At 47.5% G+C, this 27,828-nt stretch overlaps 1 protein-coding gene across 8 annotated transcripts in view; it reads right to left on the bottom strand.

Annotated features, from left to right (window-relative positions):
- LOC5580168 (twitchin) overlaps nucleotides 1-27,828 on the bottom strand; it is a 95,153-nt gene that overhangs the window by 1,335 nt on the left and 65,990 nt on the right. For 6 of the 8 annotated variants that reach the window (XM_021857732.1, XM_021857735.1, XM_001655540.2 and 3 more), the window contains 12 exons: nucleotides 21,604-21,754; nucleotides 21,052-21,422; nucleotides 20,787-20,912; nucleotides 19,665-20,718; nucleotides 18,175-19,584; nucleotides 17,698-18,000; nucleotides 16,603-17,496; nucleotides 15,654-16,547; nucleotides 12,799-15,462; nucleotides 12,452-12,733; nucleotides 12,084-12,389; nucleotides 57-12,020 (listed from right to left, as the gene is read on the bottom strand). In XM_021857732.1, coding sequence (XP_021713424.1) covers nucleotides 57-12,020; nucleotides 12,084-12,389; nucleotides 12,452-12,733; nucleotides 12,799-15,462; nucleotides 15,654-16,547; nucleotides 16,603-17,496; nucleotides 17,698-18,000; nucleotides 18,175-19,584; nucleotides 19,665-20,718; nucleotides 20,787-20,912; nucleotides 21,052-21,422; nucleotides 21,604-21,754 — 20,419 coding nt within the window. The remainder of the gene's footprint in view (nucleotides 1-56; nucleotides 12,021-12,083; nucleotides 12,390-12,451; nucleotides 12,734-12,798; nucleotides 15,463-15,653; nucleotides 16,548-16,602; nucleotides 17,497-17,697; nucleotides 18,001-18,174; nucleotides 19,585-19,664; nucleotides 20,719-20,786; nucleotides 20,913-21,051; nucleotides 21,423-21,603; nucleotides 21,755-27,828) is intronic. The other 2 variants (XM_021857737.1, XM_021857738.1) reach the window with 2 other exon arrangements.

The raw sequence follows: 27,828 nt of genomic DNA, 5'->3' as shown, positions 1-27,828 counted from the left end.
ATGGTACAAAATCATTATCAATCCCATTCTAAACCCTAATGTAAATCAATACTCACGCATCAATTCGCGGGTAGATTGTCGCGATCGTGCATCTGGCGGTCCCAATGACTTAGAAGCACTTGGCAATGGCTTAGGTTCCGGTATCTTCATTGTGGGCTTTGTTACTTCAACCTGAGGCAGTTCCGACTGGTGACGCCGATCCTCTACGATCACTACGCTGCTGGTCTCGGCCTTGCCCAGTGGATTGATAGCAACGCACTTGTACTCGCCCGAGTCGCCAACCTTGGTGTCGATAATTTCCATGGTCACCACGCCATCTGTATGGGTCATCGAATATTCATATCGGCTAAGTTCGCGTCCATTCTTGTACCACTTGACAGTGGGCACTGGTTTGCCGCTGAGACAACACAACAACTTGCAAGTATCTCTCATCTGCATAACGCGAGGACGCAGTGCAAAGGTGAACACCGGAGCAGCATCCGATTCCTCTTGCCACAATGGACGTGGGCTTGGTTCGCGTTTACGAACGGTGTGGGTTTCCGGTTTGTAGACTGGCACTTGTTTCGACATCGGGTGGACGTTCAGGAAGATAACTTCCTCACGAGCTCCGTAGTGGTTCTCAGCACGGATGATGTACTCACCTCGGTCGTCCAACTTGACACGGTTGATGATGAAGTAGTAGTCATCACCAGCATAACGCTTCATGAACTTAACAGATTGCTTCAGTTCTTGGTTGTTATGATACCAGGTCACAACAGGAGTAGCAACGCCAATGACACGGCAATAGAACTTGCAGCTCTGGCCTTCGTAGCAGAATGCCGATTGTGGTCGGATGACGAATCGTGGAGCAGCCTGGCGACGATCGAACGATGTCTCGTGAATCTTGTACTTCGTAACCAGCAGCTTACGTAGAGCCGAGTACTCGGACAGTCTACCCAGCGGCAGGACAAACGATGCCCAGTCGTCGTACTTTCTGCGGATGTGATCGCGAATGGTCTTGTATCTCTCGATCGAGATCAATGAAGTCGAGCTGTTATAGCTGTCGCTCAACCATGGATGCATCAAACACTCATGAGCTGTCATACGCTTTTCAGTGTTCTTGATCAACAAGCGACGGATAAAGTCCTTGCATTCCTCGGACACATCCTTGAAAGCCACTTCGTCGAACTCCCACGTTCCTTGCTTGATGTTCTTCAAGGTGTCAATATCAGTCTCACCAGCAAATGGCGACAATCCACTGATCAACACATAAGCCAACACACCAACGGCCCACATATCGGTATAGAAGCCAACCGGTTCACGTTCAACAATCTCCGGAGCGGCAAATTCGGCAGTTCCCGTCGAGATCTTAACCATCTCGTTAGGATTCAATCGCGTAGCCAATCCGAAATCAATCAGTTTCACCTGGTTGCTATTTCTCGTCTGGCACATGACATTCTCTGGCTTGATATCCAGATGGATGATGTTCTTCTCATGCATGTATTTGACGGCTTCGCAGATCTGCTTCATGTACTCGATAATCTCCTGTTCGCACATGCGGTAACCCTCTGTAGTGATTCTCTCGAACAATTCACCGCCCGACAAGAATTCGTAAATCAGCACAAATTCATCATCGTCTTCAAAGGCATCGTGCAGGTGGATCAGCTTGCGGTGGTGAAGCTGGTTCATGATATCGATTTCCTTGCGGATCAAGGTACGTTCCGAATTCTGTGACACCGGAATGAACTTGGCAGCAAACACGTTTCCGGTCTTACGTTCACGGCAACGATGTACCACACCGAACGCACCCGTGCCGATTTCTTCCAGAATTTCATACAGATCGTATACACTCTTGTTGGAAATTTCCACTGGTTTCGGGTGGTATTTGGAGTAGATGTCAAATACGTACGTGTCGTAGTCAGAGATTGGTTCACGCTTGCCTTGACGTTTCGGTTTGCCATTTTCGTCCAGTTCGTACTTGACACGCTTAGCAGGCTTGATGCCCAAGTCCTTCAAGCTAACAAGCTCAGTCTGATCAGATGGCTCCGATCGTCCATATACGTTCTCAGCAAACACACGGAACTCGTACTGATGTCCAGGCGACAGGTGTGGAATGATGAGCTGGTTGAAGCGTGTAGTTCCGGCACGAATCCATGTAGATAATGGCACTTCTCGTTTCTCCACAATGTAGTTGGTGATGCTTGCGCCGCCATCCCAAGACGGTGGCAACCAGCTGAGTGTGACGTGATCCAGTCCAATTTGATCAACGGTAAGATTCCTGGGCTTATCGGGACAATCGCTGATCTGAATCTTGATGTCTGCCGTATCCTGTCCCAGTTCGTTTTCGATCGTGATCGTGTAGGTGCCCGAGTCCATCTGTGATCCATCGCGAATAGTCAGAACAGTATGACGTTCACGAGTCTCAATGTGATAGTGGCTACCGGACTCGATCTGTTCGCCCTTGAGGGTCCAGTGGCAACGTGGTTTCGGGAAGCCGGTGAACGGAATCTTGATCTCGATGTTTTCTCCATTGTCGAAGAAGGCCGTATCGCGGAAGCGTGGTGGAACGTTGAGCTTCGGTGGCGATTTAATAATGAGTGAGGCCTTGGTAGACTTGACTCCTCCCTTGTTGACGGCACGGCAAGTGTATTCATCCGCATCTTCGCCGAACACATCGTTGATAGCCAGGTGGTGCATGTCTCCGTCGCTGTACATGTAGTACCGAGATCCGGAGCAAATTTCGCGGGCTCCCTTGTGCCAGGTGATTTTTGGACGTGGAACACCGGTGATCTTGCACACAAACTCGACATTTCTGTTCTGGACACAAGTCAATGTGTTCAACGGTTTCACGACCTCTGGTGGTTTGCAAATGTCTGGATCTTCGGCCTTCACCAGCTGCGAAGCCTTCGAGAATTCGGAACATCCCACTTCGTTCTGAGCGGCAACACGGAACTCGTAGAAGCGACCTTCGACCAGATTCGGACAGTTGATCGTGCAAATCGAGCAAGAAACGGTATTGACACGCTGCCAGGTATCCGTTCCCTGTTCGCGTTTTTCTATCCAGTATCCCAAAATACGGGTACCACCATCCGAGAATGGTTTCTCCCATTCCAGGTTGACGAAATCGCCTCCAACTTCGTGGATGATTGGAATTCCAGGTGGCGATGGCAAATCGTATGGTCCACGGGCCTTGATCGGATCCGCTCCTTCTAATGGAGCACCCATTCCGTTTTCGTTTACAGCCGAGACGCGGAAGAGATATTCCGAGAACTCAATCAGTCCCTTAATGATCAACTGCGTTTCCTTGATGTAGTTAGAAACGATTAGCCAGTGCTGCGATTTGATATCACGACGCTCGACAACGTAATGCGTGATCTTGCGACCTCCATCGTACTTCGGTGGTTTCCATGACACGGTGCACATGTTCTTCGTAACGTGGCTGATCAGCAGCGGTCCAGTTGGTGGTCCAGGCAATCCAGTAACATGTACATTCACATTGCACGATACGCTGCCACTGTCGTTCTTGAAATTAACCAAGTACACTCCCTTATCGGAGTCTTCAACATCGCGAATATAGATAACCGCGTAGTCGTCGAACACAGTGTACTTGATGTGTTCGGTTTCCACGAGCTTCTCGCGATCCTTGGAAATATTAACCTCCATCGGGTGGTCTCCGCTGAAACCAAGCTTGATCTTGGCATTGTCGCCCTTGATCAAGTACACATCCGATGGAATATTGACCAGTTTTGGTGGAACTCCGATCTTCACCGCAGCAGTTGTGTGAATTGCACCGACAAAGTTGAGTGCCTCGCAAGTGTAGTCACCCTCGTCACGATACGTAACATTCGAGATGTGCAAAGAGAATACACCGTTCTTGCTTTCCAGCGCAAACTGTCCTCCGTGGGTGATTTCCTTTCCATTGCGCAACCATCTGCAGGTCGGTTCTGGTTTTCCGTGAGCTTCGCAAGTCAGTTGTACCGATTTTCCGAGTGGTACCAAGCTGAACTTCAACCTCTTGACCCATTCCGGTTTCTCAGTATCCAGTTGTTCGCCAATACGCACCGAGCGCGTTTCAGTCGATGGTGGTGAAACTCCATAGTTATTGACAGCATAGACACGGAATTCGTAAACTCCACCCTCAATGAGATTGGTAATAGTGAGTTCAGTAACCGGAATATTCGATTCGTTACATTTAACCCAGCGTGCTCCTCCGATGTCTCGACGTTCCACATAGTAGCCAGTAATTCTGGAACCACCATCGCTTGCCGGTGGAGTCCAGCTGAGATCAACGAAGCTCTTTCCAACCTTAATGACGGCCGGGGCTCCTGGTGCCGACGGTGGTGTAATCTTGCCATGGATCTTGAATCTCTTCGACGAAGCCGATGGCTTGCTCACACCAGCAGCATTCTGCGCACGCACACGGAATTCGTATTCTCGGCCAGGTACAAGGTTGTACACTTGGTAGCTGTTGTCCTTGATGAGGAAGTTGCACACGATCCAAGTGCTGTCGGTAACGTCGCGGTATTCGAAGCGATAGCCCTGGATACGAGATCCACCATCCATGAGTGGGCGTTCCCAAGTGACAGTGACGTAGCTGGCATCCCAATCGGAAACGCGTGGTGGATTTGGTGGATCTGGCACGGTAAATGGATATCGAGCAATGATCGGTTCTTCCAAGATCAGAGGATCACTAATGCCGTACTGATTCTCCGCACGAACGCGGAAGCTGTACTGCTTGTTATTTTCCATTCCCATATTGTCGTAGTGGGTAGATCGTACAAAACTGCTTGCCTTGGTCCAATAACCCAGCGGTTCGTAACGTTCGACAATGTAGTTCGTGATCGGACTGCCACCATCGTCCAGCGGGACCTTCCAGGATAGGGTACATGACTCCGGAGTGATTTCCGAAACTTCCAGCGGTCCAATTGGAGGAGTTGGCTTATCAACCACCAGCACACGGCAAGAGGCAGAATCTTTGCCAACACAGTTGACCAAATGAATGGTGTAGCTGCCGCTGTCCAGGCGCTTGGCATTGTCGTTTTTGAAGATAGCTTCGGTATCGGTGACCTGCAGTTCGATTCTTTCGTTTCTGGATACCTCGTTTCCGTTGACCAACCAGAACGCGTCTGGTCGCGGCGAGGCCGAGAATGGAACAATGATCTTGAAAGGATCGCGAGCAATGACCAGAATGTCTCGCATTCCAATATCCGAAGTGATCTTCGGAGCGGTGAAGGCAGCAGTGACCATGATCGGATCCGATGCAGCGCTGAATGGTGACTGTCCGGCAGCATTGACAGCAGCCACGCGGAAAATGTATTCGCGATTTTCGGTGAGTCCAGACACCTTGCACATGAGATCCTTGAGGGTACCTTGCTGAACCTTGGTCCAGGTTCCTTCGGCAGCCGGTCGTTTCTCGACGATGTAGTGCGTGATCGGTGAGCCTCCATTGCTTGCTGGTTTGATCCAGGTGATGGTGACAGAATCTTCGGTGGTCTCGACGCGAGTTGGGGTTCCAGGTTGCGTTGGGACGTCGAATGGATGCTTGGCAATAATGGTGTCGGATTGCGCAGGCTCTGACATTCCGTATTTGTTTTCAGCATAGACACGGAATTCATACTGTTGGTTAATACGCAGGTTGCGAATCTTGAGGTAGGTGGTCGTACAGTAGCTGCTGACCTTGGTCCAGTTGGATGAGTTCTTCTCCTTCCTTTCAACAACGTAGTTGGTAACTGGAGAGCCGCCATCGTCCAGTGGTGCATTCCAGCATAGCGTCAGGTGCTCACCACCGTAAGATTCAACGCCAATATTCTCCGGCTTAGATGGTCTGTCCAGAACTTTAACGTTGCAAGTAGCGATATCATAGCCAGATGGGTTTTTAAGCATGAGACGATACTGCTTGGAGTCAGTGCGTTTGCTATTGGTAACAACGAAGATGGCCGCTTCATCGGTGAGCTGTTGATGGACACGAGTATCTTTGTCATCCAGTTGTTCATCGTTGGCGAACCAAGTTGCGACTGGTTTCGGGAAAGCAGTGTACGGGATGTGGATGTTGAAGTCCTCACCCGCACGAACGGTAATATCGCGAACGTTGCGCAAATCCATCATTGGCTTGTTGGGCTGTTCCTGCAGGATGACCGAAATACTTGGCCGCGATGGATCCGAAGAACCGATGTCGTTGACGGCAATCAAACGGAACTGGTATTCTTTGTTCTCTTCCAAGTTTTCAACGCGGTACGACTGATCGCTGCACAAATCGGCAGCACTGTTGGAATCAATCCATTTGTCTTCATCCTTGATGCGGTATTGTATCAAATAGCCCTTGATCTTCTCCTTGGCGTCCCTACGCAGCGTACGCCACGAGAGGGTTACGTTGTTGCGCGAGATCTTATCGATCGATGGTGGATCTGGCTGATTTGGTCGCTTGCGTTGGTATTGTGCAGTGATTGGATCTGTTGGTTCGCTTGGCTTGCTAACACCAACGTCATTGACGGACTTGACACGGAATTCGTAGCGGAAGCCTTCCATCAGATCAGGAATAGTGTAAGTGGTGTTGACAGTTGGATAGTTGTTGACTTGCACCCATTCGCCTGTACCACGTTCACGCTTCTCGACGATATAGCCGGTGACCGGGCGAGTCTGCACACGTGGAGGTTTCCACGAGATGGTACACGAGCTTGGAGTATAATCTTCCACAGCTGGTTTGTCGACTGTTTGTGGTGGATCGGGACTCTTTGGTGAGATGGTCTTGCTCTCGGTTGGGTCCGATGCTCCGTAAATGTTCTCTGCACGGACTCGGAAAATGTATTCATGATTTTCGGTCAGATGCTTGATAGTATGCGCACAGCGAGGAACAGTGCCGTAGACCATCTTCCAGTTGTCGGATGGGAACTCTTTGTATTCGATACTGTATCCGGTGATTTCTGAGCCACCGTCGTCCTTTGGTGGGTCCCAGTTGAGGGTAACGGTATCTTGGGTAGTTTCCAAGGCGAACACATTTCGTGGTGGTTGTGGACGATCGACGACGATGACTTCGAACTCTCTGGTGTCTTCTCCGTACTGGTTGGATGCCTTGATTTTGTAGGTGTCTGAGTCCTTGCGTTCACTACGCTCGACACGGAAGACGGTATGTTCGCTGTTGGTATCGATGGTAGTGCGAGATGTCTCCGGGATCTTAACTCCGTTGCGGAACCATTCGACAGTCGGAATTGGAGCTCCAACCAATGGAATTGTAATGATGATTGGTTCTCCAGCACGAACCTTGATTGTACGCTTGCCAAAGCTGTCAAGATTGAGTTTAGGAGCCTGTTGCATTGGTTTAGCCCAGCATTTGCTTGATGGATCGCTAGGTTGACCCTGTCCAGCAGCATTGACGGCCGATACACGGTAGTCGTACTGATGTCCTCGCATAACTCCAGTATCTGTAAACTCAATGTTCGGAATTGGATACTTGTTGGCTTGAATCCAGCGTCCAGTGGCAGTATCTCTTCGTTCAATGTTGTATCCACTGATTCTAGAGCCGCCATCACTGATCGGAGGCTTCCAGCTAAGTGTGATAAAGTCGTAGTTGCTATCCGTAATGTCTGGCTTGGTTGGTGGTCCAGGAACAACGAATTGATCCTTGGCCACGACTGGGTGCTTGCTCATCAAACCATCGGAGCGTCCTTGGAGATTTTCAGCCATGACACGGAATTCGTACTTGTTGCCCTTGTTCAGACGAGGCACCACAGTGTGAGTATACTTGGGACTGACGTAGGCCACAGCCGGTACCCATCCACCTCCGTGAGTGAGATCCTTCTTCTCGACAACATACCCGGTGATCTCCGAGCCTCCATTGTCCTTTGGAGGTTTCCATGAGATTGTAACGCTCTTCTCCGTGATTTCTTCGTAGTTCATTGGGCCCTCTGGTGGATCTGGACGATCCAGCACTGTCAAGTGTAAGCTGCCTTCGTCAGTGCCACTCGAGTTACTGATCTTCAGTTTGTAGTCGCCGGAATCGCCACGGTTGCAGTTGACGGTGTGCACAATGGTGTGATGACCAACAGCGGTCATTGTTGTGCGTTTATCGCTCTCCACTGGCTTACCGTTCAAGGTCCATACAACTTCTGGTGCGGGTTCTCCAGTGAAGTTCACGTCTAAGTGGAAGATAAGACCAGCCTTGACAACCATGTCCCGTAGAGGAGTAACGATCTTGGGAGCAATGAAGCGTGATCGAGTAAGTACGGCATCCGAAGCGTCTGATGGCTCAGACTCTCCAGCAGCATTAACAGCAATAACACGGAACTCCCATTCGGTCTCGGTGGCCAAATCTGGAACCTTGAGGTTGCGCTGAATTCCAGGCACACGTCCAGCAGTACTCCAGTATGGGCTGTCCTTCTCCTTCTTTTGCACAATGTACTCGGTGATCGGAGCACCGCCATCGGATTTGGGTGCATTCCATTCCAAGCTGACCGAGTTGGCATCCCAGTCGACAACCTGTGGCTTCGGTGGCTGTGATGGTTCTTCGAAATCGTTCTTTGCCACAATTGGATGCGAGGATTCAAGTGGCTCCGACTCTCCAATTTCGTTTACGGCCTTGACTCTGAACGAGTAGCGCTTGTTGTGAATCAGACGTGAAATCTCGTTGGCCAATGAGGTGCTCATTCCAGCTGCGGACCACGTGCCACGAGACATGTCCATCTTTTCAATTACATAGTGCGTAATTGGACTGCCACCATCGTCCTTGGGCAGTTTCCATTCAAGATGACATCCCTCTGTGGTAATGTTGGTGATTCTGAGCGGTCCTTCCGGTGGCGATGGTTTATCCAGAACCGTAACATGTCCGGAAGCCGAGTATTCACCACAACTGTTCTTCACGATCAACGTGTACATACCACAGTCTTCACGAATCGAGAACGGAATCTCCAGCGAAACCTCATTATTATAAGCTTCACGAATGACCCTTTGAGATTCTGGAATAACAACGCCATCGCGTTTCCAAGTGGCGGTTACATTTGGCGATGCTTCTACCGTTACGTTATAAGCAATCTTCTTGCCAACCGGTACGATCAGATCCTTCAGAGCGTTCTTGTCGAAGTGTGGCGGCACGAAGCGAGACTTGCACACAATTGGATCGGACGATTCGCTGGGATCGCTTACGCCAGCCTTATTGACTGCACAAATACGGAATTCATACTCTTCGTCCTTGACCAAGTCGGTGATCTTGGCGTGTGGCTTGAACAGCTCAGTAAACTCTCCAGCGAATTTCCAGTCTCCGTAGCGAGGCTTCTTTTCGACAACGTAGCTGGTGATAGGAGATCCGCCATCCTTCTTCGGAATGCTCCATTCAAGGGTGACGTAATTATCGCTCCAGTCAACAACAACGGGTTTGCCAGGTTTGTCCGGTTTCGTGTACGGATCCTTGGCCGTAATTGGTTGCGAAGTAGACAATGGAATAGATTCGCCTTGTTTGTTAACAGCACGGACGCGGAACTGGTACGAATGTCCCTCGATCAGATTATCCGGACGAATTTTGGTCGAAATGGTCTCGCCAACCGGAATCCAGCGCAGTTGATCGGTATCAAGTTTCTCAACGACGTAATGCAGAATCTCTGAACCGCCGTCGTCCTTCGGTGGACGCCACATCAGTGTGACTCCTGTCTTGGACAGGTTCTCGTGACGGATAGGACCCTCTGGTGGAGCAGGAACGTCCAACACAACCACATTCACATCAGCGATATCAATACCGTTCTTGTTCTTGGCGGTGAGGGTGTAGACTCCACTATCGGAACGTTTAACATCCATCACACGCAGCTTGGTTCTGTAGTTTTCGTAGACAACCTTGACACGATCAGTATTGATGATCATATTGTCCTTGTGAGTCCATTCCTTAGCTGGGACTGGCTCACCTTGTACTGGAACGTCAAACTCGAACGTGAGTCCAGCTCGGATCTTAACATTGGACAGCGAGTAACGATCGATCTTTGGTGGTTGATTCTTGCTACGTGCAATATGAGAATCCGTTGGTTTACTGGCTTCACCTTCTCCAGCACGGTTGATCGCCTTGACACGGAATTGATAGGCAGTTCCTTCGATCAGATCTGGAACCTTGGCAGTGCAAGCATCACCTTCAACTTCAGCGCACTTCTCCCAATCTCCGGAGTATTTGCTGAGTTTTTCGACAACGTAGCCGGTGATTGGAGCCCCTCCGTCGTTCTCCGGAGCCTTCCATTCCAGCTCGACGTAATCCTTGTCGTAATCTGTGATGGTGAGATTCTCCGGTCGTTGTGGAGCACGGAATGGATTCTTTGCAACCACTGCGTTAGCCATCGACAGAGGTTCGGATTTGCCCATTTTGTTTTGAGCACGGACACGGAACTTGTACGAGTGTCCTTCAATGAGTCCATCGATCTCCGCTTGGCATTTGCTACTACCGGAGTCTCCAGCATACACCCATGTTCCCTTGGCTTCATCCAACTTTTCAATAATGTAGTTATCGATGGGTAATCCACCATCGTCTTCTGGTGCGCGCCATTCCAGAATTGCTCCATTGGCAGTGATCTCTGGAACCTTCAGTGGACCTCCAGGTGGGCTTGGAACATCCAACACAGTGACGAATACAGTTGCCGTATCTTTTCCGTTTTCATTTTCAGCCTCGATTGTGTAGGTGCCAGATTCACCACGTGTAGCCGAACGAATGGTGATCTTGGTGTTGTAGTCGTAATCCTGAATCTTGAAGCGTTCGTTCTGTTTCAATTCGCGCTTGTTCAGCAACCATTTGGTCGTAGGTATTGGTTCTCCCGTAACCTTGACGTCGAATACAACATTGTTTCCAGCCTTGATACGCACATCGATCAAGTTGGTGCGATCGATCTTCGGTGGCTGGTTCTTCGGCTTGCAGATAATTGGTGGAGTAGCATTGCTTGGAGCACCTGGACCAGCATCGTTGACAGCACGAACACGGAATTCATATTTCTGGCCTTCCATCAGATCTGGCACTTCAGCCGCGGTAGCATCGGCGGGTACTTGCATCTTCTTTTCCCATTCGCCGTACTTGTCCTTGACTTCAACAATGTATCCAGTAACCGGAGATCCTCCATCGCTGATCGGAGGTAACCAGGCCAACTTGACGAAGTCTGGACCCCAGTCGGTAGCTTTGCAGTTCTGAGGCGCAGATGGTTCGTCGAATGGATTCTTCGCAATGAAGTCTCCGACCTGTTCGAGTGGCTTAGACTCTCCTTCAGCATTGACGGCACTGACACGGAACTTGTACTTCTTGCCATTCTGAAGTCCGCTGATGTCAGCGTTAGTTTCTACGCTACGAGCATGTGGAACCCAGGCGTTGGCATCTTCGTCAAAGCGTTCGATCTGGTAGTATTCAATATCGCAACCACCATCGTCGCGTGGACGTTTCCACTTCAGCTTGCAAGTCTCCTTGGTGACATCCGACACCTGCAATGGTCCTTCTGGCGCTCCAGGTTTGTCAGTGACAGTGACCTGCACGCAGACGTAATCACGTCCTGAAGAGTTGGTGGCTGTGATTTCATAATCTCCAGAATCATTTCGGTTGGCCGGACGAAGAATGAACTTGGAATTGTAGTCCGTATTAAGGATCTCCAGGCGTCTATCGCTCGAAACTGTGGCCTTGTTGACGCGCCATTCGCACTTAGGCGCCGGTTCACCGGACACATTGACGTCGAACTTGAGCATTGATCCAGCGGAAATAGAAACATCCCGAATGGTTCTGCGATCGATCTTCGGTGGAGCAAAGCGTGGTTTGGCAGTAAAGGTACGACTGGCATCCGATGGATCCGATTGTCCAGCCTTGTTGACAGCAATGACGCGGAATTGGTACTCGTTGCCTTCTACCAGACCTCCGACAGTAGCAGTTGGGCTTGGCGAAGTGGTTTCGCAGGCCTTTTCCCAGATAGGACTGTACTTGTCCTTCTTCTCAATGATGTATCCGGTAATTGGACTGCCACCATCATCTGGTTCTGGCCACTTGAGCACGGCATGGTTCTCAGACCAATCAACAACCGTCGGAGCGCTGGGCGTATCGGGAACGGCTGTTGGAAAGGAAAATCGTATATTATTTTATGCTCTACAATGTAACCAAAAGAAATACTCACAGAAGCTATCCTTCGCCAAATAGGTTCCAGCAGACTCCAACGGATCGGATTCACCTTCCGCGTTGACGGCCTTGACACGGAACTTGTACCGATGGCCTGGGATCAGACCCTCGACCGGGAACTCCGTGAACGGCCACTCGACCTTTCCAGCCGTCATCCAAATGCCATTGTCCGGATCGAACTTCTCGACAACGTAGTGATCGATAGGAACACCACCATCGTCCTTCGGTTTTTGCCACTCCAGTCTGCAGCTGTCCTTGGTCATATCCTTAACCTCCAATGGGCCTTCCGGCGCACTTGGTTTCGCTGTGAATCAAGTAACAGAGTTAGAAGAAGTTGAAAAGGCGACTTAAGTCGAAAATACTCACATCTAACGGTCACGGTGATTTCGACCTGATCGGTACCGAACTTGTTGGTTGCCTTGATCACGTACTTGCCCGAATCGCGACGATCCGGATTGGTGTTTGCAAACTTGCTGTTGTACGGTACATTGTCGATGGTGCGCGTAGTCGTAACCGTAACCATGCGATCGTTGATCGTCCAGTCAACATCCGGAGCCGGTTCACCGGAAATTTTGACGTCAAATCCAAACGGCTCACCGATGGCAACACTCAGATTCTTCAGGTTGCGACGGTCAATCTTCGGAGGCACTGTTAGCAGGAAGATAAACGCAAAATCAGAAATTGTTTCATAGTACAAATGACGATACACTTACGCTTCCTAGGCTTGGCGGTGATCGGTTTGCTGTGGTCACTCCAGACACCAGGGCCAGCTTCGTTGACGGCACGAACCTTGAATTCGTACACCTCGCCTTCGTTCAACTCGGTGACCTTAGCTTCGCACTTGTTGCCAATGACTTCAGCGGCTCTGATCCACTTGATGGTACCGTGTTCGCGCTTTTCGACGATGTACTTGGTGATCGGAGAGCCACCATCGCAAACTGGTGGAGTCCACCGCAGTTCGATGAAGTTGCGGTCCCAATCGTAGGCTTCCGGAGTACCCGGTTTGCCTGGTTCGTCGAATGGATTCTTTGCCATGATGAACTGTTCAGTAGACAATGGCTCCGAGATACCTTCATCGTTGACCGCAGAAACACGGAACAGATATTCCTGTCCAGGTTCCAGATTGGTTACGTCCATGTGCGTATCGGGAGTGCGTCCAACTGGAACCCATCGTCCTGTTTCCTTATCGAATTTCTCAACGTTGTAATGATCGATTGGCACACCTCCATCGTCTAGTGGTGGGTTCCACTTGAGCGAACAGCCTTCTTTGTGAACGTTCGATACTTTGAGAGGACCTTCGGGAGCTGTTGGTTTGTCCAGAACAGTGATGGTGAACTGATGCTCATCATAGCCAGAAGAGTTTTCGGCCTTGATCTCATAGGTGCCGTTGTGTGCACGAGTAACACCTCCGATCGTAAGCTTGGCTCGATAGTCTTCGAATTCAACACGGATTTCAGGATTATCCTTCTCCACCCGAGCCTTGTTCAACAACCAGTACTTAGTCGGAGCAGGCTCTCCGCTGATCTTGCAGTCAAGACGCAGCGATTGACCACCCTTCAGTGTCATATTCTTGAGCGTTGAACGATCAATTCTTGGTGGAGCGAAGCGATCCTTGACCAACACTGGATCGGACAGTGGCGAGTACGGACTTGGTCCACCCTTGTTAACAGCCTTTACGCGGAATTGATACGTAGTACCCTCGAAGAGATCCTGAACCTTAGCTTTGTTGACGGGTCCATCGGTTTCCATGGCCTTCATCCACTTAGTGCTGTTGATATCCTTCTTTTCGATAATATACTTGGTAATTGGAGCACCTCCATCGCTTTCCGGTTCAGCCCATTCCAGCATGACGTGTTTTCTGGACCAGTCGGTTGCCTTCGGTTTTCCAGGTGCGCTTGGCGCGTCGTAGGGGTTCTTAGCCCGAGTACTGGTTTCGGTTTCCAGTGGTTCAGATTCGCCCTCACTGTTAACAGCCTTCACGCGGAACATGTAGTCCTTGCCTTCTTGCAGTCCGGTCACGTCAGCTTCAGGGAAACGTGTTTCACAGACCTGAATCCATCGGCCGCTATCGACATCCATACGTTCAACGACGTATGCTTGAACTGGCTCACCTCCATCATCCTCCGGTGGCAGCCAGGCAAGTTTACAACCCTCTGCCGTCACATCCGATACCTTCAGTGGACCCATACACTTCGAAGGCTTTGCCAATACCACCAACTCCATCTCGACGGTGTCCGTACCATTTTTGTTCTTAGCAGTAACTTTATAAATGCCTGAATCGGAACGTTTCAAGTTTCTAATAATCAAGTTAGTCTTGTAATCTTCGTTATCCAGCCGGATGCGTTCATCTTCCTTTCCAGTGATAGGTTTGCCCTTGAGCTCCCATGTGATCTGTGGCGCCGGTTCACCCGTAACGTCGGCTTCTACGTTCAGGAGCTGACCGAAACGGAGAACCTTCTTGTCCAAATTCTTGCGATCGATTCTTGGAGCCAAGTTACGTGGCTTAGCAACTACGCTATCGGAGATATCGCTCGGTTCCGATGGTCCAGCCTTATTGACCGCAATCACTCGGAACTCATACTCGTGGCCTTCTTCGACATCTTCGACGGTGCCACGAGTTCGATCACCGCTAACGGTAGCTGCGTCCTGCCATTTACGGCTAGACTTGTCTCGCTTCTGGATGATGTACTCCGTAATAGGAGCACCACCATCTGATTTCGGTTTGGTCCACTCCAAATCGACAAAGTCCTTTCCCCAGTCTGTAGGCGTAGGACGGCCCGGCTTACTTGGCTCGCTGAATGGATCCTTGGCAATCACAACGGTCTCCATCTCCAGAGGCTCACTGTCACCTTCCTTATTGAACGCCTTGACACGGAACTTGTACTGTTTGCCTTCCTGCAGACCGGAAATGTTGGCCTCCGGAGTACTGCTCTGGCCACACGGAATCCATTGTCCCGTTAGTGGATCCAGTTTTTCGATCTCGTAGCCATCGATCGGCATACCACCATCGTCCAGTGGAGGCTTCCACTTGAGCTTGCATCCGTGCTTGTGCACTTCACTTGCTTCCAGTGGTCCTTCGGGAGTTCCTGGCTTGCTAAGAATGGTAATCTCAACTTCGGCACGGTCTTCACCCTGCGAGTTGGTGGCAACGATCGTGTATTTGCCGCTCAGGTTGCGACGGCCACGCATGATGAAGAACTTGGTGTTGTAATCGACGTTGTCGATCTTGTAGTCGGCATCGGTGACAACTTCCTTGTCTCCGTGGAACCACTTGACGGTCGGGGCTGGTTCACCTTCGATATCGATGTCGTACTGCACCGACAGACCGGCCTTGATGGTGATCGGTGTTAGATTGGTACGATCGATGCGTGGACGCACTAAACGATAGAAGAGTGATTAGAATGAGGTCACACGGATTCAGTGCAATCGATATAAGTTCATCACAACCGATTGCATTGAATCTCATAACACTTAGGAAACTTATTCTAAGCAGTTCAGTAAATAGTAGACAGTTCTGAAGGCTTCTTTATTGATAGTAAAGATTGACATAAGTATGTTTTGTACTTACAGTAACGATGTTTGACAGTGTGGAAGCCAGTTGGATCCGAAGCTTCACCAGTGCCTGCCTTATTGATGGCACTGACGCGGAACTGATAGGTACGTTTCTCCGGCAAGTCAGGAATCTTGGCTTGACATTCTGGGCTGTACGTCGTGAGAGCTGGTTCCCACTTGGTCTCGCCACGTTCCTTCTTCTCGATGAAGTATCCACTGATGGGTGCTCCACCATCCGAGCTTGGACGCTTCCACTGGAGCGTTACACTTGAGTTATCCCAATCGTTAATAACCAGATCGGTTGGAGCCTTTGGTTTATCGAAGGGATTCTTTGCAACTGTGTACTCTTCAGTTTCCAGTGGTTCAGATTCGCCTTCGTCGTTGATGGCCTTGACACGGAACTTGTAATGTTGTCCTTCTTGTAACCCGGTAACGTCGAACTCCTCGGTGTCTCCTGGAGTCTTTCCAATCGGTACCCAGCGGCCAACCTTCTGATCGTACTTCTCCAGCTGGTATCCGGTGATTGGTTTACCACCATCATCTTCAGGCTTCTTCCACTTGAGTTTGCAGCCGTTCTTGGTGACGTCCTTAACTTCCAGCGGTCCCTTAGGTTTACTTGGGCTTGCCAGCACCGTGATCTCAACCTTCTCCTTGTCCATACCATGTTCGTTCTTTGCGATAATTTCATACACGCCACTGTGCTTGCTACGCATGCTGTCTTTAATGGTGAACTTGGTGTTGTAATCCTTGTTGATGATCTCGTAATGATCGTCAGCAAATACTGGCTTTTCCTTGAGTACCCAAGTAATTTCCGGCTCAGGTTCACCCTTGACGTTGACGTCGTAGTGAACCATCTTGCCTCCACGGACCACAATCGGCTTCAAGTTGGTACGATCGATACGTGGCTTCACTGCAGATGATAAACGGTGAGATCCAGGAAATCTGTGAATAAAATGAATACTTACGTGCACGGTGCTTCACCTTATGAGTGGCCGTCGGATCCGATTCTGGAGAGCGTCCAGCTTTGTTGACTGCAACAATACGGAACTGAAGCTCAGTGTTCTCTTTCAGATCCTCAACCGTGGCCGTTGTCTCGTGTCCAGGGACTTCCTTAACGTCTTCCCAATCCTTAAAGCGTTCCTTCTTCTGAATGACGTACTGAGTAATGGGAGCACCTCCATCCGACTTCGGTGGAGCCCACTTGAGCTTGACGGACTTGTTGTCGAAATCGACAATCTCAGGTTGACCTGGTTTCCATGGCTCGTCAAATGGATTCTTGGCCACAACCTCCTCCGATTCCAGCGGTTCCGATTCTCCTTCATCGTTTACACCGAACACACGGAATTTGTAGGTTGCACCCTCGTCAAGCCCGGTGATGTCGGCTTCGAGGATTTCCGGTCCTCCCTTGACCGTGCCACAGCGGACCCATTTGCCGTTGCGATTCTTCAACTTTTCGATCTTGTACTCCTTGATCGGACAACCACCATCGTCCAGAGGTTTCTTCCACTTCAGCTTCAGACCCTTCTTGGTAACGTTGGATACCTCCAACTTGCCTTGGCACTTTCCAGGGGCTCCAAGAACAACCAGCTCTACTTCAGCCTCATCCTTACCGGAGGCGTTCGTAGCCAGAATCTTGTACTTGCCCGTATCGGCACGCTTGGCATCCTTGATCGAGAAGTTCGTGTGGTAGTTGCCCGTCTCGATCTTGATGTTCTCGCTCACAGTGAGTGGAATGTTATCACGCCAGCTCCAGGAGATGTCCGGCTCTGGCTCACCCTTCACGTCAACCGACCAAAGCATGGACTTGCCAACCTTGATGGTGAGGTTCTTCAGGTTCGTTCGGTCGATGCGAGGTTTCACTGTGGAACAAGTTAACGATTTAGAATACAACTCCGCCCAGTTCACGACCCTCTTTCGCGGCAAAACTTTAGAACCGTTTTGTATGTTTTACATATTCTACTTACGTGGACTCGTGTATCAAAGCAAAACCCGATTGACTTCAATTGACAGCTTAAGACTACAATACTGTATGTTCAACAAGAGATTTTCAGCAAACTTACGGTTCTTGTGTTTGACGGTGTGGTTTTCGCTAGGTTCGGAAGGCTTGGAAGTGCCACCCTTGTTGACTGCGCGAACCCGGAACTGGTAGACAACCTTCTCCTTCAGGCCGTGCACCTTGCAGACGGTGTCTGGTGTTTCGGTCTTGGCGCACTCGCCCCAGTCTGTCATGAACTTGTTCTTGCACTCGATGATGTAGTGCGTGACGGGTCGTCCACCATCCTTCTCTGGCGCTGCCCACTTCAGTTCGACAAAGTCCACGCCGTAGTCATCGACGGCCGGTTTGCCAGGTGCTTCTGGGGGATCTATTTATCATTTGTTCAGGGATGAAAAGAATGGTTAAGATACGCACACGGGCAGATAAGCTTGTAAGCTAGTCGCACAACTATATCAACATATGGTTTTTGACAGATGGCACACAGACAGTTTTAAGGCTTTAATTTTGAATGAACGTTGATCGAGCTGTTCAAAGGACTTACCGTACGGGTTGACCGTTTTTACCGCTAGCAAAGTCTCCAAAGGCGTAGATTCACCCTCCTTGTTGTAGGCCTTAACTCTAAACTCGAACTTCCTTCCCTTCTGTAAATGCTGGAAGTCGAAGGTGAGTTGTTCGGGACCACATTCACCGGCCTGGAGCCAGGTTCCGTTCTCAACGTCCATCTTCTCTAGGAGGTACCCGGTTAGTGGACAACCTCCGGTATCTTCTGGAGGCTGCCAGCTGATGACCACGTGATTGGATCTTGCCTTTTCAATCTTGATCGGACCAACAGGCTGTGAGGGAACATCCAGAACCAATACTTTGGCTGCCGTTACGAATTCTCCGCTACTGTTCTTGAGTTTCAGTTTGTAGGTGCCGGAATCAGCACGCACGGAATGTCGAACATTGAGAGTCGTAGCGCATGATTCAACATCGATCGTCTTACGCTTCTCGGAGTCACAGATAATAAGAATGTCGTCTTTCTCCCAAACGACCTCAGGTTCTGGTTCTCCGCCGTACTGTACATAGTATCGAATGGTCTGACCCTTCTTCAGAGTGATTGGCTTGATACCATCGCCCTCAATGAACGGTTTGACGTAGCGATCTCTGATCTTGAGTGGCTCGGTACTGTTGCTTGGCTTACTCTCGCCTCCCTGATTGGTGGCCTTCACACGGAACTCAAACGTTTCGCCTACAGTTAGGTTCTTGACTGTAGTTTTCAGTTGAGTTGGCCCAACTGTTTCATATTGCTTCCAATTGGCTGCAGTGTACGGTTTGTACTCGACAATGTAGCTTTGGATTGGTGCTCCACCATCAGATTTCGGCACTTTCCAGGCGAGGTCAACGAATTCCTTGTCCCAATTGGAGATCACCAAGTCTCTTGGAGGATCCGGTTCATTCCACGGATCCTTGGCGATGATGTCCTCCTCCATGCTACAGTAGTCTGATTCGCCCATTTTGTTGACGGCCTTGACACGGAACTTGTAGTGTCGACCAGGCGTAAGATCTGTGACGGAGAATTTGGTCTGATCACCGGGTACGTCCTCAAGTTTGTCCCAGCCGGATCGTTTGAACACATCTTGCCGTTCGAGAACGTACTTGGTCAGTGGAGCGCCACCATCATTGACGGGGGCTTTCCACTTGACCACGCATCGCGTCTGGAAGATGTTGGTACACTCGATGTCCTGCGGCGCTTGCGGTTTGTCCTGGAATACAACATTGGTGGTATGTTCTTCGGCGCCGGTAGCATTTTCCAGCACGATCTTAAATTCACCCGAGTCCTGAAACTCGGTCTTTTTGAACTTCAGCACGAGCTTATCATTCTCTACAACTATATCAACTTCAGCCGGTGTAACCGGCTTTCCATCTTTGAACACTTTGGCGGTGACCTTAGATTGGCGGGACTCACCGGCTGTACAAAGTACATGATAAATATAATGGGAAAATTGAGAATGTATTGGAATTTCGAGGTTTCGGATAGCGGGTACTTACTTGTGAATGGAACCTCTAGGACCTTCTCCACCTTGGCAGGTGTTTCCACCTTGGGTGGTACCTCGAATTTTGGTTTCGTTTCCTTCTTGTTGACCTTCAGCGTACACTTGCTGGTTAGTGGACCGCAGACGCAGGTGATCTCACCAGCGTCACCCAGCTCCAGCTTTTTGTAGACCAGCTTCCACGTTCCGTCACCGGGCGAAACGATGTCAATGCGATCGTTCTTGACGATTTCAGTTTCGCCGAGGAAGAATTGTACGTCAGCCTCCTCGTCTTGAACCTGAATGTCGAGCACGCACTCTTTCGTCTCGTCCCCGGTGGTATCCTTGAGCTTCTTCATAAACTTATTGGGTCGTTTAACAAAGATTTCAGCTTCGGTTTTGTCGGCATTGCTCACACATCGGTACATTCCACTGTCGGCCTTGGCGACGTCCTTCAGCACCAATTTGTGCTTGCGACCATCCTTGATGATCTGTACCTTGTCGCTCTCCACGATCTTTTCGTCTCCCTTGAACCATTCGACTGTGCCGAGGACGTGATCTAACTCGCAAGCCAGCGTAACCGTATCCTTGACGAACAGCTGTTGGCTTTTGAGCACCTTGGTAAACTTGTAGTTGTACTCCAGGATCTTGAGCTTGGTCTCGGTTTTATCCGTTTGCTTTTCGATCTTACAGGTGTAGGTGTCGGCATCTTCCAGAACAGAGTTCTTGATGATCAGAGTGACCGTACCATTGAGATCCTTTCCGATGACGTATTTCTCGCCGTCGTTCTCCAGTTTGGTTTCGCCCTTCCACCAGGAGATCGGCGCCAACGAGTTGTCAACGGCGCACTCCAGGTGGGTGTCGTGCGTGATGAAGCCCTTTTCGTTCTTCTTGAGAGTCTTCGTGAACTTGTACACCGGATCAGCTTCCTCGACGGTCAGGTAGGCGAAGCAGGAGATGCCAGCAATCTCTATCGTGTACTTACCACTGTCTTCCACCTTGGGATTGATTATAAGACAGCTGTACACGTCTCCTTCGGTCTTGAACTTGTACTTGGGACCGGTGAAGATTTCCTGTGGGATTGTGAGAATAGAATTAGAATGAGGTTGAATAGTGCATGGGGCGAGAGTTTGGGACGTACATCCTTACGCAGCATCCACTTGGCCTTGGCATTCGGCTTGGTAAAGGCGCATTCGAAGATCACCTTCTTTTCGCGACCTTCCTTGCAAGTTATGTCCACCAGAGGCCTGGAGAAGGTATCTTGTTTCTAGAAATGATAAGTGATAGATTAGTTGATTGTCAATCATTGAAAAGAACCACAACACAAAACAAAGAGGACGGGTTTTTGGGTTAGTCACAGCATATCCCGTAGTCTTTGTCGCTACGTTGCAGCAATGAACACCTACTCTTTCCACTTTCTTCAACTGTGGCTTCGGTTTCTCGACCTCTTTAAGATCGATCACCATCTCTTCCTTCTCCTTGGCCCATTTGGCGTACTTTCGCTTCTTCAACATGGCACGGAAGTCCATACCGCTGGAGTCGGACACGTACAGTTGCACCTCGGCCGAATCCTCACCGTGCGGGTTTGAAACCACGACCTTGTACTTGCCTTCGTCGTTGGGTTTGACCTTACGGATGCACAGCGTGATGGTGTTGCTTTCGCCATCGGTGTGATGCTTGTAGCGACCGCCATCGATGAGCTCGGTGATGCCCTTGAAGAACTTCCAAGTCGGAGCGGGATTACCTTCGACCTGCACCGAGATGTAACCGGTTTGATCTGCGAGGACAGACAGAATGGGACAAAGATCGTTGATGATCTGACACACTGGTGCAGCAACTTATCCACCAAAAGCGCAATTATCATTAGCTAGAGCGAGCGGCAGCCAAACAGATTTACGAAGCAACTAAGCACTAAGCACAAAGCAAAGCAGCGAAGCATTGTTCGAAGTTGCACCGACCTTCAACGGCGGAGTAGCTCTCCTGGAAGTCAACGATGACCGCTGGTTTGCCTGGTTCGCCGATATCTCGCAACGGCGTCGACGGCAGATTGATCTTCTCATCCATATCTTGAATGCTCGGGCGTCGTACGTCGATTGATGGTCGTCGTTTCTACAGGGATGCGCAGGGCAATCGCACAGCGAACGGCATGATGATGTGCCAGGTTTTATTTCGAAAATTGATATTTATAAAGATCGGATATTCCAAGCCAAAATAACATCCCCAGATCGATGGCGACGATGCATACAACGAGGGTTGGGGATCGGGGACCGAACCGATCAAAATGATTGTGATGAGCGCCAGATTGGTGAGAAGAAAGGAGAGAAAACATTCGATTTAATATAAATTTTAACGATGTACTCCGAAGTGCTTTCCTCTATAAAGAATATCTTGAACCAAGGAATGCGATCATAACGGTAATCGATTCTTTCCGCACCACCTCAGAAGGTTTCAATTTCTCGGAACATTGATCGTAAACGAACCCATTAGTGATCAATACGCAAGGACTAACAACCATAATTTTGTAGAACTTTTTAGGGACGACCCTCCCCAACCTTGAATCTTCGCCGAAAATCAAAACACACCTCACAAGCAAGACAAATGCTACGGTGCAGTGCTCGCCAATCGCTAGCCAAAACATTTCTTCAGGGAAAATAAATCATAACCGATCAAAGCCCCCTTCCTTCCTTCGAAATTCCCCCGTTGCTCCTGAGTTATTAGCACATTTGTTCGAAAAATTTAACGCGCTAATTATAACCCTTCAGGGGCCCAGATGGACATTCGGATACGGATCAACGGGAAGGCGCGGTCCAGGTGCGAAGCGGGAGAGGAGCAATCGAATTGGCAGCGATCAGCTGTAGAACTGCAAATCCCGAGGTTCGGGATCGAAAAGAAAAATGATCGGTCGGCAGTTTACATCGAGAGCAGCGATTATGCATTTCTGGTTGCTGACAGTCTGCGCAATACGAAGCGTGAAGAATGCAAGGTGCGAGTGAAGAATTTCCCAAATGGTGCTGGTTTGAGTTGTGATTAGTGGAACTGTGGGAAATTGCGAGCGGTGCACGTGCGATAATTGGTGTGTTGTGAATTCGGGAAAATTACAAAGAATTCGGGGAATGGTGCAACTTCTTCGTTTTTACGGTATGTAATGGTATGGAAATCATTTCCTTGAGATATCATAGTTCAATATCTAAAGTGTTTAATAATTCATTTCAAGCGAAATCGGTACAGTTTTGACGTTGGATAACGTCTTACGGCAACATATGGGGGTACAATTCAGAAAAACGAAAAATTGAGCATGTAACGAAAAATGGTCAGGTTTTGACCGCTAATAACTCAGTCATTTATCGATAGATTTTCAATATTTATCCATGAATCGATTGGAAATTTATCTACGCGTCGATCCAAATGCAGGACACTATTGATTATTAGCAACAAACTATTGAAATATCGTAAAACGTTGACCCCTTTCTTATCTAACCAATCACGTTCAAGCACATTTTTCGGTTCCGCTTCCCACTATAAAAGCGCACCGCACCCTGCTTCTTCCCTCATTCTTCTTTTTGCCGTCAGACTGTCAACACGGTCGGCGAGCAAATTTCGAGAGTCATTCGCGTCCTCAGTTCAGTTTTCAATAGGACGCGAATACAACACGCATTAGAACCGAAGAACTACGCATTTCGGAGCCGCAGCAACTGAAGCCGCTCATTTGAGTACACCAGCCAGCATAATCGTTTTCGGCCAGAAATCGTCGCTACCAGCCAGTGCTCCGCTGTCATTGCCATGCGGGAGGCTAGCGCGGTCATTCTGGTTCATTAGATCGAGCGGCACAGCCGTCACCGTCCGTGTAATATTCCCTAATTTGTACGAGATGGCTGAAGAAAATTGACCAAAGCCGCTTGTTGAAGCGCACATCGTCATCCGCACCGCAAATCTCATCGGGCGAGGAGGATTGAAACCAGTGCGCCGTCAAAATGTGTCCGTGTTACGCAAATTCAACAACTCAATCGGCCCTTTTGAGAGCCAACAAATGTGTTTTAAAGAGTTATTTGTATAATATTCCCTAATGTGTTTACCACATACTTGCTATAATCTCTTAATTCATTCTATAGCATCATACAATAATTGATTTATTACGAATAATTGACAATACGGCAATTTGAAGCTGTTTCCTAGGATGCTGCTGCAGTGCCGTCGGGTTGCAATAACAGCATAATGCTAATCTGTACATCCCTTACACAGACATCAGTTTCATATAGCCTATTTCCCAGATAAGAAAACGAAGAATATGAAAGGAGGAGCATCATCTGCTATTCTAAGGGTATAAAGCATCCCTCCTTCGTTGAATCTGGTTTCATTCTGTTTTCGCTTTCGAGCTGGTAAGAGCTCCTCCAAACCTGCTCAGTTCCTCGCCACCAGAGGCAAGCTGTTGTACGAGATGGCTGAAGAAAATCGACCAAAGCCGCTTGTTGAAGCGCACATCGTCATCCGCACCGCTAATCTCATTGGGCGAGGAGGATTGAAACCAGTGCGCCGTCAAAATGTGTCCGTGTTACGCAAATTCAACAACTCAATCGGCCCTTTTGAGAGCCAACAAATGTGTTTTAAAGAGTTATTTGTATAATATTCCCTAATGTGTTTACCACATACTTGCTATAATCTCTTAATTCATCTCATAGCATCATACAATAATTGATTTATTACGAATAATTGACAATACGGCAATTTGAAGCTGTTTCCGAGGATGCTGCTGCAGTGCCGTCGGGTTGCAATAACAGCATAATGCTAATCAGTACATCCCTTACCCAGACATCAGTTTCATATAGCCTATTTCCCTGATAAGAAAACGAAGAATATGAAAAGAGGAGCATCATTTGCTATTCTAAGGGTATAAAGCATCCCTCCTTCGTTGAATCTGGTTTCATTCTGTTTTCGCTTTCGAGCTGGTAAGAGCTCCTCCAAACCTGCTCAGTTCCTCGCCACCAGAGGCAAGCTGTTGTACGAGATGGCTGAAGAAAATCGACCAAAGCCGCTTGTTGAAGCGCACATCGTCATCCGCACCGCTAATCTCATTGGGCGAGGAGGATTGAAACCAGTGCGCCGTCAAAATGTGTCTGTGTTACGCAAATTCAACAACTCAATCGGCCCTTTTGAGAGCCAACAAATGTGTTTTAAAGAGTTATTTGTATAATATTCCCTAATGTGTTTACCACATACTTGCTATAATCTCTTAATTCATCTCATAGCATCATACAATAATTGATTTATTACGAATAATTGACAATACGGCAATTTGAAGCTGTTTCCTAGGATGCTGCTGCAGTGCCGTCGGGATGCAATAACAGCATAATGCTAATCTGTACATCCCTTACACAGACATCAGTTTCATATAGCCTATTTCCCAGATAAGAAAACGAAGAATATGAAAAGAGGAGCATCATCTGCTATTCTAAGGGTATAAAGCATCCCTCCTTCGTTGAATCTGGTTTCATTCTGTTTTCGCTTTCGAGCTGGTAAGAGCTCCTCCAAACCTGCTCAGCTCCTCGCCACCAGAGGCAAGCTGTTGTACGAGATGGCTGAAGAAAATCGACCAAAGCCGCTTGTTGAAAATCAGTGGGGTCGCATTTGCGAGTTTGGTGATGCATTCCCTATTACGGACATCATTTTCATACTACAAACAGATCACCCAAAACTCTTTCTCTGTTTATTTGGAGAGCAAAAGTTACCGCCCATGATTCTTCTTCCATCGACCGATTCTATCGGTGTTGAAGTGTTAACCGAACCAACCAAATAATAACACTTAATATCCATAATAGATCAGAATTGACATGAAACAAATAGTTTGAAAATTGATTAGATTTTTAGATTTCTAGGTAAATCTTCCATAAGTTCGTGACGGTCCTAAATCAGAAAATAGAAGAAGCTAACGTTATCCAACGTCAACTTGGCGGTCGTATCTCGGAAACAACCTCTTACTTTTTCAACTTTTGAAAAGATGTTCTAAGACATTTACCGTCAAGCCACTATTCATCGTGCATTTAAAAAAAAAATCTGCGCCTCAAAAAATATATAATTTTTCCAAATCATTTGAAGCAAACAAGAATACCACTATGAAGCGTGCAATTATACCATAATTCAGGGAAAAATCTAAAATCAGCGATGCATAACAAAAAATTACTTAAAAATTATGTTTGCAAATATCATGTCACGGTCGCCTCGTACCGTTCTATGTCACCATTTACCGTGCGTATGGTTTTCATCATGATTTAATTTTGTATCTTGAAGAAACGTTGTTGGTTGAGCAAATATGTTGCTAGTAGTGTGTGCATTCATTTTTAAGGGTATTCGAATCTTATTTTACAATAAAAGCCATATAAAGTTGAAAAATGGCTAAATCATTTTTTCATCAATATCGTTATAGGAGGTTTGACTGTATTGTCAAAACCATTTTATATTTGTTCAAAAACTAAATATGTAGTAGTTAAATCATGACATAACAATAAATCCAACATTATCCAATTATTTCAAGCCTTTTATACTAAAGCACGGTAATAGGAACCATATATATGGAAAAGGCTCCATTCACCGTGCATTTGTGTTTCGACTGAGACACAATAACAAAATCTTATTTGTATAAAATTTCATGGTTCATACGATGGAATACATCCTACTAGAAGTATCAACAGCGAAAACTTGTTGAAATTATGAAAATTTGATACTCTAACGTTAAAATGAAAAAGGTGAATTTTTGGCGTTTCTACTAAGAGTGTCGAAAAATCCCATTATTAAACTGAATTCACATGATTTGATTACCCAAACTAGGTTTTTCAAAATGGTTTAAGACAAGAACTATTTCATTTTATCAGTTTTATCTTATATTGCTGACAAATGAATAATTTGTGAACATTGTATGAACATTCTGCAGGAATTGGTTTATGTGCACGGTGAATGGAGGCCGCACGGTGACTGGTGACTGGTGACTTAACGGTACCGTAAAACGGGGTAACTTTGATAATGCGAGACCCACAACATATTAAACAAAATAACGAAGTTTCTGTCAATCAGTTAAGAAAAACGAATGCAAAAGTAAGGAGTATTAGTATGACACTTCATGTCACAACTATTTTGTTGGAATCAAGTTTATTCGAGGATTTATATGCATATATTAAAAATTTACAAGATTTTAGCATTTTTGCAACGCTTACAAACAATCTGTTCTACGATCACTATTTGATAAAGTCATATTGAGTTCGTCACTTGTCTATGACAGCCTAGTTATAGTAGACCATGAATTCGGTCTCAAATCTCTTAGCGAAAACCATTTTTACAAACTGGGACCATTTTTGTAATCTAAGTCAGAAATTTCCATATAGCGTTAAACGCCTAGAGGTATGCAACGCTCTATAAATGTTCTGTAATTCATCCAATTTTGTTCGACTATCAAAGTTACCCCATAACAGAAAACTGACTTCCGAGTATATGAAAAATTATATATCCATTCAGAATAAATCTTTTGGTAATCTATCAAGTGCAATCGATAGCTAGGATGTCAGTACTTGTTTTAAACATATAAATTGTATTTTTTTGAAACAGCACGCATAAATATTCAAGTTTTTTTCGAAAAATCTATCAAAGTTACCCCGTTTTACGGTACTAGTCAAACCAATTGCTTTATTGGCACAGTTATAGGCAATTCCCGCCTAAGGAATCTTGCTGTTATAAGGTTTTGAAGATTACTTGTACCGTAAAACGGGGTAACTTTGATAGCTTTCTCAAACAAAACTTGAATATTTATGCATGCCATTTCAAAGAATTATAATTTATATTTTTAAAACAAGTACTGGCATCCTAGCTATCGATTGCAGTTGATAGATTGCCAAAAGATGTATTTTGAATGGATATATTATTTTTCATTTAATCGAAAGTCGGTTTTATGCTTTGTTGTTACTTTGATAAAGGAGTATAAATCGAACAAAATTGAATGAATTACGTAACATTTTTAGGGCATTGCATACCTCTAGGCGTTTACCGCTATATGGAAATTTCTGACTTAGATTACAAAAATGGTTCCCGTTTGTAACAATGGTTTTCGCTAAGAGATATGAGACCATTTATTATAAGTGACGAATTATTCAAAACTTCATGAAATAGTGATTGTAGAACAGATTGTTCGTAAACGATTCGAA

This window comes from Aedes aegypti, chromosome 1, assembly GCF_002204515.2.
Source record: "Aedes aegypti strain LVP_AGWG chromosome 1, AaegL5.0 Primary Assembly, whole genome shotgun sequence".
NCBI classification, from domain to species: domain Eukaryota; kingdom Metazoa; phylum Arthropoda; class Insecta; order Diptera; family Culicidae; genus Aedes; species Aedes aegypti.
The sequence above is the reverse complement of the archived record's forward strand: the minus strand, read 5'-3'. Positions and strand labels throughout refer to the sequence as shown.